This window comes from Hyla sarda, chromosome 1, assembly GCF_029499605.1.
Source record: "Hyla sarda isolate aHylSar1 chromosome 1, aHylSar1.hap1, whole genome shotgun sequence".
NCBI lineage: Eukaryota > Metazoa > Chordata > Amphibia > Anura > Hylidae > Hyla > Hyla sarda.
In genome coordinates, this window is record NC_079189.1 from 235,395,384 (window position 1) to 235,414,134 (window position 18,751).

Consider the following 18,751-nt stretch of genomic DNA (forward strand, 5'->3'; position numbering starts at 1 on the left):
GCAGCTGGTTATCATTATTAAAGTACTGAGGTCTCCTAGTGTATAGATTTAGATCACACAAAATATAAAATTTTAATTGAATGCTTTTGCATCATGATATGACTTTTACATATTCATTATAGTACCCCTTGGTGCACTTTTAATTCTTTCTTAGAATGTCCACCTAATATATCAAGTGCTTGTGATGTGCTGATTCCTACTGGTTGGCCTGCACAGTAGTAGGAATGACTTGCATGTGGACTAGAGGATCCAGTTAGTCTGACTGAGCTAATGAATAAGTGTGACTGGAGGCTCAGATTAATTAAGGGGTCGTTCTAAAATAGAATAGGAAGAACAGTAGGGGGCTTCAACTAGTATGTAGCAGTTATACGTAGACACTGGAGCATTCTTTTATTTTTTTTATGATTTCAATTGAAAAATAATTTACACAATCTAAACAAGAAAATAAGTATTTGCTGTAATTGTGGGACAGCCCATTTATATCTGTTTGATTTGATCTGTTTAGATAGGCAGATGGGAGACAAGCAACAACAAGCACAGTTCTCGCTGATCAGCGTCCATTTGCTGTGGCTAGGCAATACCAATGATTGCCGGATTGTTCATGCAATATAACACAATCCAATCTCCCATAGGGTACCCAGGGTATTTGTGAACTTAATAAATCAATTCCCTTCATGGCTTTCGCCCCTCAGGGACTAGTTCCCTTTACTAGGGATACCCTGCTAAAACTTTACTTTTATTTTCTCTTTTAAAATATTGAAAGGTGCAATAAACCAAAAATGCAAAAATTGTATTATAACTACAAAACAGTGGTGGAGGTTCTCTCCTTAGGTTCTTGGTATATCATTACTTTTATATATTTAACCCCTTAAGGACACATGACGTACTGGAACGTCATGTGTCCACTCCCGATCTATAACGCGGGGCCACGGCGTGGCCCCGCGTCATAGCGGTTCGGGCCCGGCCTCTAACAACGGCCGGGACCCGTGGCTAATAGCGCGCGGCATTGATCGCTGTGCCGCGCGCTATTAACCCTTTAGACGCGGCGTTCAAAGTTGAACGCCGCGTCTAAAGTGAAACCGAAAGCATGCCGGCTAGCTCAGTGGGCTGTTCGGGATAGCCGCGGTGAAATCGCGGCATCCCGAACAGCTGACAGGACAGCGGGAGGGCCCCTACCTGCCTCCTCGCTGTCCGATCGCCGAATGACAGCTCAGTGCCTGAGATCCAGGCATGAGCAGTCATGCGGCAGAATCATCGATCACTGGTTTCTTATGAGAAACCAGTGATCAATGTAAAAGATCAGTGTGTGCAGTGTTATAGGTCCCTATGGGACCTATAACACTGCAAAAAAAAAGTGCAAAAAAAAGTGAATAAACATCATTTAACCCCTTCCCTATTAAAAGTTTGAATCACCCCCCTTTTCCCATAAAAGAAAAAACACAGTGTAAATAAAAATAAAAATAAACATAAATGGTATCGCCGCGTGCGGAAATGTCCGAATTATAAAAATATATCGTTAATTAAACCGCACGGTCAATGGCGTGCGCGCAAAAAAATTCCAAAGTCCAAAATAGTGCATTTTTGGTCACTTTTTATATCATGAAAAAATGAATAAAAAGCGATCAATAAGTCCTATCAATGCAAAAATGGTACCGTTAAAAACTTCAGATCACGGCGCAAAAAATGAGCCCTCATACCGCCCCATACACGGAAAAATAAAAAAGTTATAGGGGTCAGAAGATGACAATTTTAAACGTATTAATTTTCCTGCATGTAGTTATGATTTTTTCCAGAAGTCCGACAAAATCAAACCTATATAAGTAGGGTATCATTTTAATCGTATGGACCTACAGAATACATATCAGGTGTCATTTTTACCGTAAAATGTACTACGTAGAAACGGAAGCCCCCAAAAGTTACAAAACAGCGTTTTTTTTTAAATTTTGTCGCACAATGATTTTTTTTCCCGCTTCACCATAGATTTTTGGGCAAAATGACTGACGTCATTACAAAGTAGAATTGGTGGCGCAAAAAATAAGCCATCATATGGATTTTTAGGTGTAAATTTGAAAGAGTTATGATTTTTTAAAGGCAAGGAGCAAAAAACGAAAATGCAAAAACGGAAAAACCTCCGGTCCTTAAGGGGTTAAGGAACCCCTTATTGGTAGGTATTTTGCCGATCGTGACCAACTTAATGCATTAGTATCCGACTCCTTGATAAAGCTGGTCATGATCAGCGAAACGTCGGGGGGATGCTATAATGTACTAAATTTTAACTAGCAAACAGTAGATGGAAGGAGAGAGGGAGCAAGGAACTATAGAATTAAAGAGGACCAGGATCAGTGTCCCTTAAGAATACCTACCAATAAGGGGTTCCTTACATATATTCCAAGGAATGATATACCGAGAACCTAAGTTGAGAACCTCCACCACTGTTTTGTAGTTTTAATACACTTTTTGCATTTTTTGTTCATTGCACCTTTGAATATTGAAATAGAGAAAATAAAAGTGAAGTTTTAGAAGGGTATCCCTAGTAAAGGGAACTAGTCCCTGAGGGGCAAAAGCCCTGAAGGCAATTTATTTATTGAGGATTGTTCGTGCAGCCCATTAGATTTATCACTGTTAGCTCCACATCACCAGCTTTACAAAGGGCAAAGTGCAGCCGGTAGCGATAATTTAAATGGCAGCGCAAAAGATCCAACCAACAAATGCTCATTTGCCTGATAATCAGCTAGTGTACAAGGGCCTTTAGAAAGCTGTGTGTCGCTTAAACTTAAATCTTATTTATTCTCATTTGTATTTACCTGTGCTTGACAAAATAGTTAAAAGGCTTATCATTGCTAGGTCATTTAGACAATTAGCATGTAACATAGTTGTGATGTTCTATATTACAACACGATGCCTTGAATAGCATATACAAGGTCATAAACTAGCTTTAAATAGGTTCAACATTTTGGATTTTTTTTCTTTGCTTCTGAAAAAGCAATATGAGTGACAAGAACCATTGGTATGTGTGAAAGTTCTTGTAAGATGAAGGATTTCGTACTTGGTGTTTATGTAGGTCGATTAAAGAAAGAAGCACTGTCGCGAATATCAGAGGAAAGCCTTGATAAAATTCAAGATGAAGATGTTGCTGTCTTCAAAGAGTTGCCTGGTGCAAAGGGGAATGATGAAAGTGTGGTGCCTCTTACTAGCACTGCCACTGAAGCTGCGATTGTATCAGAGTCTGTAACAAATGGAAGTACAAGGGTACCATATGGTATGTCTTAACACCATTTTTATTTTGCTTGTTGCCTGTTACTGTCTTTCAGAGAGCAGGAAGAAAAACTGTGCGGATGACATTTTGAGATTTCATATACATTTTACAAGCAGAGATTGGTTAACTCCTGTCAAAGTGATCCTATGTGTTTTGAGTTTAATAGAAAATGCAGTGAGACATATAGTTAGAGCTCCGTTAGGAAGATTAAATTTGTGTACCCTTCAGTGAAACAGACTGCAACCAAAATGGTTCTAAGGAAAACCAAAAAATAGCATTGTAAGATGAAGTTTATGCTATATGTTTAAAGGAAATCTGTCATCAGAATCACCCGCACTGAACCTGTTACACAGGCTTGTAGTGCGGGTGATCCTGATTAAATTGCTTCTTACCTCATTAAAAACTGTGCAGCGGTTCGCCAGATATCTTCATTTTTAGTTATATGGTATTCCCAGGCTTGGGACTCAGTGGGAGGTCCGCAGCATCAGCACGGACTCGCTTATATCATTTTCGCCGGGCGGAGTGGCTGCCCGGCTCATGAATATTCATGGCTGCCTCATAAATATCCATCCTGCCTCATGGCTGCCACGCGCCGTACACCCGGAAGCGGCGTTCTCCTGCATAGATAGATGCAGGAGAATGCCGCTTCCGGGTGTACGGCGCGCGGCGCTACCCACGTGACCTACACCAGGAGGAAGACTGCGATGAGGCAGCCATGAATATTCATGAGCCGGTCAGCCGCTCTGCCCGGCGAAAATGACGTAAGCGAGTCCGTGCTGATGCTACGGACCTCCCACTGAGTCCCAAGCCTGGGAATACCATATAACTAAAAATGAAGATATCTGGCGAACCGCTGCACAGTTTTTAATGAGGTAAGAAGCGTTTTAATCAGGATCACCCGCACTACAAGCCTGTGTAACAGGTTTAGTGCGGGTGATTCTGATGACAGATTTCCTTTATTCCTTCCTGTATATTAAAATATATAAGGTTTATTGATATACATAAAAAAGAAAAACGAAGGTCATGTGCCGAAATGCGCGTTGGAGTAGCGTCATCCCGGACTTATACCACTTGTGTAGTGTGTAGGTATTCCGGTTTTTTTTGCTATCTTTACTTTGTATTTGCATTGTCTTTCTTACTATTATGACATGTAGCACATGACACTTTATATTGTATGCAACTTTTTCACAGCTCTAACCTTTTACAAGTGCCTTTAGCTACTATATTGTCAATTTTTCTACCTCATACACGTACCTACCTCTCCCATTGTTATACTAAGATCTTTTTCAATAAGTCCAGTGATGCCGCTTTTTTGATGTTTCCTCTTTACATATATGTTTGTTTGTTTTTTTTGTTTTTATGTATATCAATAAACCTTATATCTTTTAATATACTGCTTTGCTAAAATTCCCTTTTTGTTCTTTTGGTTTCTGATTAGATTTGAAGTATTTTTTTTTTTTTTTTTGTGTAACATGTCCCAATGTTCAGACCCCAACAGATCACTAGTACAAGCACACGTCTCTCCCTGCTCTGTGTCTATGTGAGCTAGACGATCCCTCAGACTTGCATAAAGACCATCTTGGTCACGTGACACAGAGTCGTTAAAGAAGGCACTGAGTGTCTCCCGGCTCGTTTTACTGATCAGTCAGAGTTTAGACACTCAGACCATGACTACTCAAAGCTTGTGCTATGTCTCTGACATATCCAGGAAACATCCAGGCCGTAATATATGGGACCACACTCAGGACAACTGACATGGAAAAGGACTTTAGAAGTAGAAAAACAAGCACTCCGTAGGGTAATATTGTTGGTACCCAGTGTGAAATAGGAAATAAATGACTGCTCACCCACAACAATGATAAAGACACAATGAATAGTTGGTCATCTGCAGCCCTCCGGTAATAACGACAGGTGCAATGGGAAGGAATGGCTTCAAGGAAGAGATACGGCTCACACTGCGATTACTGACCAGGATACGGGGGAGGATACAAATGGACTTTGATAACCAAGATGTAATGCGTTTCTCTGCGCATGCACAGCTTCCTCAGCTGCCTGAGGAAGCTGCTCATTCCCAGCAAAACACGTTACATCTTGGTTATCAAAGTCCATTTGTATCCTCCCCCTGTGTTCTGGTCGGTCAGCGCCATGTGAGCCGGATCTCTTCCTTGAAGCCATTCCTTCCCATGGAAGAAGACTTAGGAGTCTTAGTTGACAGTAAATGTAGCTGTAGTGACCAGTGTCGGGCAGCTGCTGCCAAGGCAAATAAAATCATGGGGTGCATCAATAGGGGCATAGATGCCCACGACAAGGAAATCTACCACTGTACAAATCACTAGTCAGATCACACATAGAATACTGTGTACAGTACTGGGCACCAGTGTACAAGAAAGATATAGTGGAGCTGGAGAGGGTTCAAAGACGGGCAACCAGGGTAATACGGGGAATGGAAGGACTACAGTACCCAGAAAGATGATCAGAATTAGGGTTATTTAGTTTAGAAAAAAGAAGGCTTAGGGGAAACCTAATAACTATGTATAAATATATCAGGGGACAGTACAGAGATCTCTCCCATGATCTATTTATACCCAGAACTGTATCTATAACAAGGGGGCATCCTCTACGTTTAGAGGAAAGAAGGTTTCTACACCAGCACAGACGGGGGTTGTTTACTGTAAGAGCAGCAAGATTGTGGAATTCTCTGCCTGAGGAGGAGGTCATGGGGAACTCTGTAAAAGAATTTAAAAGGGGCCTGGATGCATTTTTGGAGAGTAATAACATTACAGGTTATGTATACTAGATTTATAGGGACAGAACGTTGATCCAGGGATTTATTCTGACTGCCATATTTGGAGTCGGGAAGGAATTATTACCTCTAGTATGAGTGTTTTATTGCCTTCCTCTGGATCAACTCAGTAGGGACTCAATAGGGTTATAGGTTGAACTTGATGGACTCTGGTCTTTTTTCAACCTTATGTAACTATCAAAACAAAATTTGTATTGTGTGAAAGATAATGTCATGATTTGCGTTGTATACAACTTAAAGTTCATTTTGCAAAAACTGTGCTAAATTTGTCATTATTAATGCTTACTTATCTTTTAATGATTTAAACTTTTTTGTGTTGTTTATATTTATTTATGTGTGAGTACATATAGTCTAAAGCTATTGCACAATATTATCTTTATACAGGAAGAGCTGCTTCAATGACAAATGGCTCAGTTAGATCTCCAATTTCTAATGGTACATTTAGTTTTGAAGGCCACAACATGAAGAGTGATGTTCATGTGTATCATACAGTACACAAGGACTCAGGGCTGTACAAGGATTTGTTACACAAAATACACTTGGATAGAGTGACTGATGATCGACCTCATGACAACAACTACAGGGTGTTGAGACGCAACAACAGCTACACATGTTATACAGCTGCTATTTGCGGGATGCCTGTTCACTCAACATTTAAAGCATCTGATAGCGCAACTGCAGAGGACAGTGAAAAGTTAGTTGGGGATACTGTGTCTTACTCCAAAAAACGTATACGGTATGACAGCTACTCCAGTTACTGCAATGCTGTAGCAGAAGCAGAAATTGAGGCAGACGAAGGTGGCATAGAGATGAAGCTTGCTACAGAACTAGCTGATCCAAATCCCCCTCAGGATGACTCTTTGGAAGAGGACAAAGAAGAAAAAGACAAGTCAGCAGTCCACTTGCTTTTCCACTTCCTACAGATTTTGACAGCCTGCTTTGGATCATTTGCTCATGGAGGGAATGATGTCAGGTGAGAGACACTGCTTTGTGAAGTGACCTCTTTTATATACTGCTGCTAGGCACCATTTGTATCATGTTTTTGCTGTGCCCCTCTCATCCCACCACCAGTATATGTTGAAATACCATCAAAAAGGTAAATATATATGGTGTAGCCATGTGCTCTGAAAAACTGAATGTAGTCTACTTGTGACTATGTTTTGGCTAATTCACACTGACATCTCTGACCATGTCAGAAACTGTCAAGAGTAGAAGCCCATAACAAACCTCTCCTGCTCTGGACAGTTCCTGACAGGGACAGAGGTGTCAGCAAAGAGCACTGTGGTCAGACAGAAAAGAACAACTCGACTTCCTCTGTAGTATACAGCAACTGATAAGTACTGGAAGGATTAAGATTTTTTAATAGAAGTAATTTACAATTCTGTTTAACTTTCTGACACCAGTTGATTTAATAGAAAATGTTTTCCAGTGGAGTACCCCTTTAAGCTCACCAGAATGTCCACACTGGATAGCACGGTATCTACCTCTCAGCTATGAGAGCATTTTGTATGTACAGGTTTTCAACCTCTTGATATAAACAATAAACCACAAACACAGATATTAAAAATGGTGAAGGATTAAAATAGAGTATTAGCGGCAAAAACATTGTGCAGTATAAGTGTTACTCTGCACAGTTGATCATAGTTGGGTCTCATCTGCTTTATATTGTTTTTTTTATTATTATTATCTCAAGCATTAATCTGTGTTGTTTTAATAATTACCTTTCTTTACAGTAACGCCATTGGACCTCTAGTTGCTCTGTGGTTGATTTACCAGCAAGGAGGAGTAATGCAGGAAGCTTCAACACCAGTGTGGTTGCTTTTGTATGGAGGAGTGGGTATCTGCACTGGCCTTTGGGTATGGGGTAGAAGAGTGATCCAAACTATGGGCAAAGACCTAACCCCAATTACACCATCCAGGTGATGTACTTGTTTAGTATTCCTTAATGTAAATACTACTGAGCCATTTTGCAATTATGGTGCGGGGTTTTATTTAAGAAGGAAAAAAAGAAGAAAAACAAAATATTTCAAGGTTACATTGAAGGGGTTGTACAGAAGTTTCAGAAATTATCCTAACAGCAGTAAGTGTTATAATAAATGAAAATAAGCATGTTAAATTCATTACTGCTGTGTTGGTCCCCTTCAGTCTTCATTTTTCAGCACTTTCCCACTGAAGCCAGTGGCTGGCCTAGAATTAATGTTAGCATGTATATAGCAGTACACCAGGGCTGAGGCTAGAGATTGGCTGCAGCAGTCAAGTAGATATAGATCATGTCAGTACTGCCTGAGTCAGCGTGGGAGTCAGTGTAGCTAGATATTTAACAGATTAGTTATGCTTCTTTTTTATCCTCTAGCATTTACTGGTGTTAGGATAAATTCTGAAACTCCCAACAATCTGTTTAATAGATATAAACAATTTTGCATTACCATAATTTATATTTCATGTTATAGCTAGGTGCCTGAACCAATGTATTTACCTTTGCATAAAACATGAATGCAAAATGTGCTCTGTTATTACTAAGGCAATCCATTGTGTGATGATGTTTCCTCCTCCCATCTCTAACCGCTTACGTTTTTTCTTTGTGTTGCATATTAAGGGGGGTTTCCCACAATAAAGTCAGGTCACTTAGGTCCAGATAATGAGTTACTGCTCGTCCCTCCTGCTCTTTTCAGATCTCCTAGACAGGGCCATTTATGGCTATGAAATAATCGTTTAAGGAGTTACTGAACCATATTTTTATTTTTACAAAAGTCTGCAGTCGTGTTCACACACAGCAAAAACTGCACTTTGTGCAATAAGCTGTGGGTCAAAAATACTGCCTACTACCACAACCACATGTTAGAAATGGCATGGCGTCAAACCTTTCTTTTCCTTCTATGCTGACAGAATACGGATTTAGCTTTTGATATATTAGCTGACTTTATCTTTTAGTCTGGTTACTAGGGAACTCAATGGGCCAAACAAATGCATTCTCTGCACTAGGTTTGTCAGGTCACATATCCCTAGCCTTAGATTAGTAATGTCCTCAGTTTTAAAATGTATTGCCTATCCATAGGATAGGGGATAGGTGTCTGATCATGGGGGTCTCACCAGTGGGAAACCCCACGATCTCCATAACCAAAGACAGCCGAGTGCTCTACGTTGTTTTCTAATAGCCTATTAATAGCACATTAAAAGCAAAAAAAATAATAATAATAATTTCCCAGATTGCTTCTTTAAATGTTTTTCCGTGTGCATATTGTTTGTACATTGTTTGTACACCTTTTGTTAAACATTGGGACTATGCTTCATCGAAGAGAGTCTGAAGAAGCAGGTTTACATGCAGAAGTTTAGATTTATTTCCCCTAAAATCACAGGTATGTTATTACTTTTGACACCTGAGCATAGGTTTACCTGTGTTGGTATTTGGATATTCCATAATTTGCATTTCTCTTAAAAGGTGAGCACTAACAAATAAATTAGATTTATTTTTATTTTTTTAAATATACATTTGCACAGAAGAACAATAGTGACAAATGTCTTCAAAGGAACACAGCATCAAACCTGCAGCAGATCCTGTATGTGTGAATGTACCCTAAAAGCGGATTGGTCACCTGATGTCATCTTTGTACAGGCAGCTTAGGTTGTCCTCATAATATATATGTTTTGGCTAATAGTAACAGTCAAGAATACAATGAACTCATTGAACATGAACATAATTTATAGAGCCACCAGAGATGAGCAGATTGACATATTATTTTGTAGAAAAGCTCTTGGATAGGATGTATTTTATTTACATACCTTCTTTTTCTTTCCTTTGGAGTCCAGTGGGCAGTCTTACTTAGTGATTGACAGTCTTCTCTATACGACTGCAACAAACAATAGTTGTCAGTCACTGTGTAGATCTACCCACTGGAACATGACATGATACACATTGACTTTAAGGTGGTCAACATACAGTTTACCCCTAAGAGCGTAGGTTTTGTGTTGCCCATCTTATTTGTCAGTCTTAATCTTGTGATTAAAAGGCCTAGATGTTTCTCAGTCCTGTCTTGGAGCATGTGATTGCATGCAGTCTGCTGTTCTATTTTCACTGAAGCAGACATTGAAAGTTATTCCAGTTAAAATGTTTGTCTTGCCTGCTATGATGGGCGACAGTAATGCAAACAAAATGTGACTGTCAAGTGTTTTCTTATGCTTCCTGCAGTGGATTCACTATTGAGTTGGCTTCGGCGTTCACAGTTGTGGTAGCTTCAAATATTGGACTCCCTATCAGTACCACACACTGCAAGGTATGCTCTTTGCATGTGACTGGGGTAGTCAAGGCTATCCATTTGCTTTACCTTTGGTTCAGATCAATGTTTACTGGCACAGGAGACGTGTTCAACAACAATGTCTGTTCTATAACAGCCTTGTGTCGCACTACATACAAGAAGGGATTGGAGCCCTATTATTACAAAAGGAGAACAGTGTGTTCTGAGATACTTGTGACCCTGTTTATCCTTTGCACATGACATTGGTTTACACATGTATTTAAAATAAACCATTCTTAACCTATACACTGGTTTGCATATAACTCAGCACCTTCTGGCTAGGGATAGGTCCACTTGTGCCACTAAAAATTGATCTTAAGCAGGTCACTCGCAGAGCCTCATCTTTTCCGGTCATCTGCCATCCACTCTCCTCTGTTTATGCACGGCATGTGGTTTTCAAGCAAATATCTTTCACCCTTGAAACTGTCTTCTGTTATTTTTCCCCTACAGTGGATTTTGCATTGAAGTAATGTGTGGGCTAACTGTACTATTAGCCTCTAATGTTGGTATACCCATAAGCTCCACTCATTGCAAGGTATTGGGTTTGCGGTGGTAAAATAGAAAATTGTCTTTATGTTCCATAATCAGAACATGATGCTATAGATCAGTGTACCCAACCAGGGTGCCTCCAGGTGTTGCAAAACTACAACTCCCAGAATGCCTGGATGGCCAAAGGCTGTCCAGGCATGCTGGGAGTTGTAGATTTGCAACATCTGGAGGCACCCTGGTTGGGTACACTGCTATAGGCTAATCCTGTTTGACTTCAGTTATGTTACATTTATATACAAAAATTTTCTTTTACAATGCATCAAAGTGACCATGACATTTTTCATTAGTGGCCCTATGCATTCAATGGAAGGAACCAGCTTAAAACAAAAAAACACTGTTAGCACTGCTGCATATTTTTATGAAGTACAAGCTGTATTCCGATGAGATGAACAGATAAATAAGTTCCATACCCAACATTACATAATAATGTAATATACTGGTATTTGAAAAATTCCAGGTGTTCTCAGATCATTTTACTTAGTCTCCCACCACCAGAAGCTGCTCTTTTCCGCCTATGTGTTTTTCCACCAGTATTCTTTGCTAGCATCCCCTCCCTTTCTGGGTCCAACATGCCACAGATTCAGCTCCCCAAGCTCAGCTTAATGCAACCTCACTAAACAAGATGAGCCTCATGAGCTAAATCTGCCATGTTGGGCCCAAAAAGTAAGAAGGAGCTAGCAGAGCAAGCTGCTGGGACTACACACAGGAGGAAAAGCTTAGGGTGTACACAGCTTCTGGTGGGGGATTACTGAAAGCCTTGAGTTTTTTAAATACAAGTGAATTACATAAATTTGGTCATGGGATTTATGTAGCTCTGATTTAATCCCAACAGAATACCCCTTTAAGTTTCAAGGGTCTTGCAGTTTCGCAGGTACGTTTGTATGTTTAAAAGGGCTTCTCCCATTTTGAAAGACCTTATTCTGACAAGCATCTGGTTTAAACAATTTAAAGAAATAAAAACTGTCGTCTGGTCCTCTCTGACCAGCAGTTCTTTGCCCTCCACTGGTTTACTTTACATGGCTATGAAGGTCACATGTCACCATGCAGCAAGCAATCGAAGTGTGCAACCGGTAAATGTCCCTATCCATATGCATGTTATACTGGGGCTTTCTAAAAGGTCTAAAATCCCCTTCAAACCATTTCCTTGGATGGTCAGTTTTCCACTTTGATATATTGAGTCACAGCAGCTGTGTTTGTTGGTGTCTACCTTCACGCGTGTGGTTGACTTCCATTCTTGAGCTATTGCATGGCACACTTTACAAAACAATGTAAAAGACTGAAGCCAAAGAGATGAATGATTAGTTCTCCTCAGATTGCTGGATTACTGCTTCTCATGTCACTTATTCACCCCATAACTGCTTCTTTTCCTTTCCATTATTAACATCTAACAAATGCTTAGTAGGATTTTCCAGGATTAGAAAAAAAACCTAGCTGCTTTCTTCCTGAAACTGAACCACTCTTGGCCTTCAGTTTTTGTGTGGTGTTTTAGCCCAGTTCCATTGATGTACATGTAGATGAGCTGAAAGACCACACACAACCGACAGGTGTGGTGCTGTTTTTGGAAGGAAGCGCCTATGTTTTTCTCATCCCTGAGAAACCCTTTAAATGTTTAGTTGATATCACTGCTCTCAACATGAGATCATTAGATCAGTAGACTCTGAACATCACTTTATTTCAGAACTTGATTTTCATTTGCATACACATTGGTATTGCAGCTGTAGTGTGAAACACAGTAATATAACTATTCATTGTTTTACTACCAACATTTAACTTACCAGATAATCTGTTACATCTTTTATATATGTGATTATCTTAAGTTGTTTTTTTTTTTTTTTCTCTCCACATCCTATGTCTTTAAAAACATAAGGTTGGATCGGTGGTGTCAGTGGGTTGGATCCGCTCGAGAAAAGCTGTGGACTGGCATTTGTTTAGGAACATTTTCCTGGCTTGGTTTGTGACGGTGCCTGTGGCTGGTCTCTTTAGTGCAGCAGTAATGGCCCTCTTTCAATACGGTATCCTACCCTATGTCTGATCATATAACCTCCTGACTACTAAGGAAAAAATCCTATATAAATATCCTATTCTGGAAACCCCACAAAGCTACAGCAATATGAAAAGCCGTTCGCTTCACCAACAATGTGGAGAATAACAAGCCCTTCTACTTCTCAATGCATCATCATCATCATCGTGATGTAATAATTTTGCTGTATATAATGTATGTCAAATTGGTGATATGGTGAGATGTGGCTCATGACTTATATTTAAATAAACATATATATATATATATATGCGTATAGTAGGTTACACTACCAGAGCATTATAATTTGGGATGGGAATTATTGCATAGCCTTTTATATCTAGATAAAAGCTGTACATAATGTATTATTTTTGTGAAGTTGCTTTTTTTTAATCAAAAAATAGAATGAATTATTAAAGATGCCCACGTCTACTTGAGATATATATATATATATATATATATATTTATATATATATATACTGTAAGTGATAAGCGAGGTACGGGATGACTAAATATACATTTTGTAAAGAGAAGTAGGGTTATGATGGAATATAACGAAGACTGGAACAAAAGATGTGCATAATTGTTTATAGATAAAGGTTCATGCCCAAGAAGTAGAATTGTATGTATTATAATTTACATTTGTAAATACATTTGCACATTCACATTGGCACATTTCCCTTCCACATGTTTATTAGGAACGTGTAGTAGCATACCAAAGAAGGTAGGATGTTCCTGGCAAGTATATGAGTCTAGTGACATTTGTGTGTGTCAATGCTTTAACAATCTGCTACTTGTCCAAGCCTTCAGAATGAATCACTTTTGTGCTGTAATGAAGCCAGATGAAAATATGTGGAACAGCACTTGTAGATGTAGATGTGCAGCAATAGTTATGAATATAATCCATATTTTCCTCAACTCCAGTCCTTGAAAGCTCCCAGTAAATCGGGCTTTAAGGATTTGCCATAAAGGCAACACATGTGACAATTACTGATGTCATGGAACGGAAAATTCTAGTCAAAAACAAAGAAATCACATATACTATAAAGACTTTATTCTCTCTGTTATTTCATTTTACCGCATATTTTTACCATATTAGCTTCATAAGTAGCCTATTTTTTACCATAAAATCCACCCACAGTGGTAATCTAAGATTTGTATATCTTAAAAGGAAGCTGTCTGTGGGGAGCATAAAACAGATGCAGGGAGCGGGGTCCCAGGACACTATGATTTACTCTGAAACTCTCGGGTGTTTTAGAGAAATTACAGTTTTTTTAAATAAGCTGCTCAGACCCATTAGTCATTGGGACAGCTGGATGGAGAGCTGGTAGGGAGAGACGCATCACTCAAGGCCTGCGGAGCCTGACCGAAGGAACGCAGAGACCAGTGAAGGGCCAGGAGTGTTGGAGCGGCAGTAGCAAGGGACCAGATGAGGCGGTGATTATAGGTTGTTTATTTTTATACAACCGAGACTTTGCTTTTGCCTGGACAACCTCTTTTAAGTTCCCCTGCCAGCATTAAAGTAACTCTTGCTATCAGTTGAAAATGGTGGAGATAAAAGGAAATTGATCCCTGTGTAGATTTACTTTAAGGGCATGCAAAGACTATTGCAGTAGTGCAGGAAATTTAGTGTTCCTTTAAGGCTATTTTCACACTTTGGAAAGTCCGCACAGAGTTTTTCCTAAAACTGCAGGCACCAGCATAACATGCCAGCACTAAGACCGCACTAGAATACATCTCATAGACGCCTGTGTATTCCGTGCGGAGTCCGTAGAAAGAATGAACAGATCATTCTTTGTTCAGACACAGAAATCGGAATTTCCGTGCCAGAAATGAAAATTCCGCTGTGTGCATAGAGTGCGCCGCAGAATCCCATAGAATTCAATGAGACTCTGCTGCTCCAGAATCTGTGCAGAATTCAAGTGTAAACATAGCCTTAGGAGATTCTTAGTACATGACCTGCTGCTTGCTATTGAGGACTGGAGTTGAGGAATACTGAAGTAATTGCTTGTAGTGGATCACTTAATGATTGCATTGTGGTATTGTGAATTCTCAATAACATTACTATGCCAAACTTTAACATTGGGCCCAGCAATAGGTAGTGTGAACATTTCATTTCCTCATAATATGCTGAAGCTCCTAAAATCTTTTGTGGTAAAAGTAAATATTTTGGAATAGATAGGAAACAATGTAAAGGTATAGAATGCTTTACTGGTGTAACAGCCTTTTAAAACTGATGACCCAGCCTCAGATGTTGCAAGATTGTGCAGCATTGTTCTGTTCATTCGAATTAGATGATGTTGTGATACCTAGCACTTTCTGCTATTAAAATTCGTGTTTGCAACTGTAAACTGACTTGCAGGTAAAGAGGCCACAGCACTTCTACAAATGCTGTTGCCACTTCAAACAGCTGATATCAGTTGGGGTACAGGAGTCTGGCCCCCGCCAATCTTATGTTGATAGCCCATCCTGAGGAATAAACCATCAGTGAAGGCTGGAAAAGCTCTTCAAAGGATTGTCATACAAGGTCAGTGGGGGTAATTTAACAAAACCTGTGTAGAGGAAGAGTGGTGCAGTTGCCCATAGCAACTAATAAGATTCCTTCTTGTATGTTTCACAGTGTATAATAATTCTGCACTCAATAATATCAGTGGTGCATGAGTAGGGTCCCACCCCAATCTTCAAAACAAAAACTTGACACGCTAATGATTATTCAATGCTTGATAGTATCTTATCAATTGGTAATTAATAGATTGCCAATTCATAAAACACTATCAAGCAATGGAAAATCATTCCAAAGTGCGAAGTTAGTTTTTGTATTTTTTTAGAGGCCTTTTTAACCCCTTAACGACGCAGGGTATTTTCCGTTTTTGCATTTTCATTTTTTCCTCATCACCTTCTACAAATCATAACTCTTTCAATTTTGCACCTAAAAATCCATATTATGGCTTATTTTTTGTGCCACCAATTCTACTTTGCTGTGACATTAGTCATTTTATCCAAAAATCCACGGCGAAATGGGGAAAAAAAATCATTGTGCGACAAAACTGAAGAAAAAATGCCATTTTGTAAATTTGGGGGCTTCCGTTTCTACGCAGTGCATTTTCCGGAAAAAATTCCACCTTCTCTATATTCTGTAGGTCCATAGGGTTAAAATGATACCCTACTTTTATAGGTATGATTTTGTCGTACTTCTGGAAAAAAATCATAACTACATGTAGGAAAATGTATACGTTTAAAAATGTCCTCTTCTGACCCCTATAACTTTTTTTATTTTTCCGCATATGGGGAAGTATGAGGGCTCATTTTTTGCACCATAATCTGACGTTTTTATTGGTATCATTTTTGTTTTGATCGCTTTTTATTCACTTTTTTATGGTATTGGACTTTGGAATTTTTTTACGTGTATGCCATAGACCGTGCGGTTTAATTACTATTATATTTTTATAGTTCAGACATTTACGCACGTGGCGATACCACATATGTTTATTTTTATTTACACTGTTTTATTTTTTTTATTTGGAAAAGGGGGGTGATTCTGACTTTTATTATGGAAGGGGTTAAATGATCTTTATTAACACTTTATTTTTGCAGTGTTATAGCTCCCATAAGGGGCTATAACACTGCACACACTGATCTTCTACACAGAGCACTGCCTGGCAATAGCCGGGCATTGATCAGTGTTATCGCCGCTCGACTGCTCCTGCCTGGATCTCAGGCACAGAGCAGTCATTCGGTGATCAGACAGCGAGGAGGCAGTCAGGGACCCTCCAGCTGTTCAGCAAGCTGTTCGGGACACCGCGATTTCATCGCGGCGGTCCCGAACAGCTCCACTGAGTTAACTGGCACAGTTTACTTTCTCTTTAGATGTGGTGATCAACTCTGAAGGGTCAATTCCGGGCACCACTGCGATCAGTGATGTCCGGTATTAGCCGCGGTCCCTGGCCATTGATAGCCGCCGGGACCGACGCGATATGATGCGGGGTCAGCGCGTGACCCCACGTTCTATCGCGGGAGCCCGCTCATGACATTTGCTTACGTCATATAGCGGGAAGGGGTTAAAAATAAAAGAAGCGATCTAATTGCTATTGGAAATTGCACCACTTCTCTACACAGGTTTTGAAAAATCTCCCCAAATGTCTCTTTGAAACTGTTTTGTCTATAAGCCTCTGAAACTAGAAAACCAGTTTATGCCACCAGTGTTGCAGCAAGCCACACACCTGCAGCAGCTTAGTAGGCAATGATGGCCCATGGCCATTAAATTAAATGGCTTTACATGTAAATAATGGTAGGGCTGGATCCAGGGTTGTTGAGCCGCTGGTGCTCCACTCAAGCTCATAAAGGAACCCCCCAGTTTTGACATACACGTTCTCTATTTGCATATGAGAAGAAGATTATTTTTTTATTGAGACAAAACCATTAACACCCAATTAATTCCCTTCTATGTCATCCAGTTGCTAAAGTAGTAGTGCAGTGAAATTTAACATCTCCTGTTATAGATCGTGGGGGGGGTCCCAGATCTCCTGAACTGGGCCCAGCAGTCTGCTGGCAGCACCCATTACGAAGCAAACCCCCCCCCCCCCCCCCCAAGGAAGCCGCGGCCAACACGCCCCCTCAGCGTATCTCTATGGGATACATGGAGGGTGTGTGTCAGCCGCCACTCCGTGCAGGGGTCTGCACACCCCCTTTTAGCAGTCGGACCCCCCGCGAACTATAACTTATCCCCTATTCTTTGGATAAGGGATAATTTATATTTCACTACAGAACTCCTTTAACATTTTTATTGAATTAGAAAAGGCCTAACTGGCAGTAATTCATTTAAACTGACTTGCAGTTAAATTGTCATCACTTAAGCAGAAAGTAGCATCACTTTCAAAGTCAGCAACTTAAAGGAGTTCTCTAAGCTAAAACTTTTAACCCCCGCTGTGCCCGGGCTGTAAAACTATACATAATAAACTTTCACTTACCTGCCTACGATCCCCCGTTGTTCCGATATCGCCATCCCGGTCTCTTCCACTTCCTGCGGGTCGGTGATTTCACTCTGTGCTCAGCCTATCGGCGGCCGCAACAATGTCCCGTCGCAACCGCTGATAGGCTGAGCGCAGAGTGAAGGAAGAGGAAGCTGACAGGGACCGGAGCACGGGCGGCGATATCAGAACAATGGGGGATCGTAGGCAGGTAAGTGAAATTTTATTATGTATAGTTTTACAGCCCGGGCACAGCGGGGGATAAAAGATTTCAGTTGGAGAACTCCTTTAAAGAGTATCTATCACCAGCTAAACTTTCCCTAATCCCCCTCCCCATCTGTCTCTGACAGTCTATCCCTGCATTTATTTTGCTATAAAACCCCCTAAAAATACCTTTTTCTATGCACTTCAGTAGCTCAGTTGTAGGCACAGAGTGGGGAGGCTGTCATAGCAGTGCATATATAATTAGCCATGTGGAAAGCATGTATCCTCTCTGTTTGGCTCCCTGCTTGTGTACAACTCAGTGCTCCCTCCCTCCTGCCTGTCTGACAGGTGGGAGCTGCACTGAGCTGATTTCAGACTCACTCACTGAGTCCAAAATGCTTGCTGACAAGATTGCTAGGGAGACCCCTAGTGGAGAAGTTTTTAAAGTAAAAAAAAACATGAAAGGAGGATTTTTTTTTAAATAAAAGCAATTAAAAAGTTGTTCAGTAGGGCTTTATCTTTAATATATAAAAAGTTTGTTTCATGAGATGTACACTTTAAAGGTTTAGATGGAGGGAAAAGTTAAGCCTGAGATTGTGTAAATCATTGATATTGCAGCTAACTTTATATTTAGACTTTGATTTTCATTTGTAGACTGCAAGC

General features: G+C 40.1%; 1 protein-coding gene and 1 long non-coding RNA gene across 5 annotated transcripts in view; one reads left to right on the forward strand and one right to left on the reverse strand.

Moving 5' to 3' along the window:
• Positions 1 to 16,085, forward strand: part of SLC20A2 (solute carrier family 20 member 2) — a 66,068-nt gene extending 49,983 nt beyond the window's left edge. For 2 of the 3 annotated variants that reach the window (XM_056568957.1, XM_056568959.1), the window contains exons 7-11: positions 3,062 to 3,259; positions 6,444 to 7,032; positions 7,793 to 7,978; positions 10,246 to 10,330; positions 12,768 to 16,085. In XM_056568957.1, coding sequence (XP_056424932.1) covers positions 3,062 to 3,259; positions 6,444 to 7,032; positions 7,793 to 7,978; positions 10,246 to 10,330; positions 12,768 to 12,932 — 1,223 coding nt within the window. In that variant the 3' untranslated portion in view covers positions 12,933 to 16,085. Of the gene's footprint in view, positions 1 to 3,061; positions 3,260 to 6,443; positions 7,033 to 7,792; positions 7,979 to 10,245; positions 10,331 to 10,801; positions 10,887 to 12,767 lie in introns of all 3 variants that reach the window. The other variant, XM_056568965.1, reaches the window with a different exon arrangement.
• Positions 1 to 18,751, reverse strand: part of LOC130366652 (uncharacterized) — a 33,199-nt gene that overhangs the window by 13,713 nt on the left and 735 nt on the right. The window contains exon 2 of one of the 2 annotated variants that reach the window (XR_008891909.1): positions 9,840 to 9,907. This is a non-coding gene — a long non-coding RNA (uncharacterized LOC130366652). Of the gene's footprint in view, positions 1 to 9,839; positions 10,330 to 18,751 lie in introns of those variants that run through there. The other variant, XR_008891908.1, reaches the window with a different exon arrangement.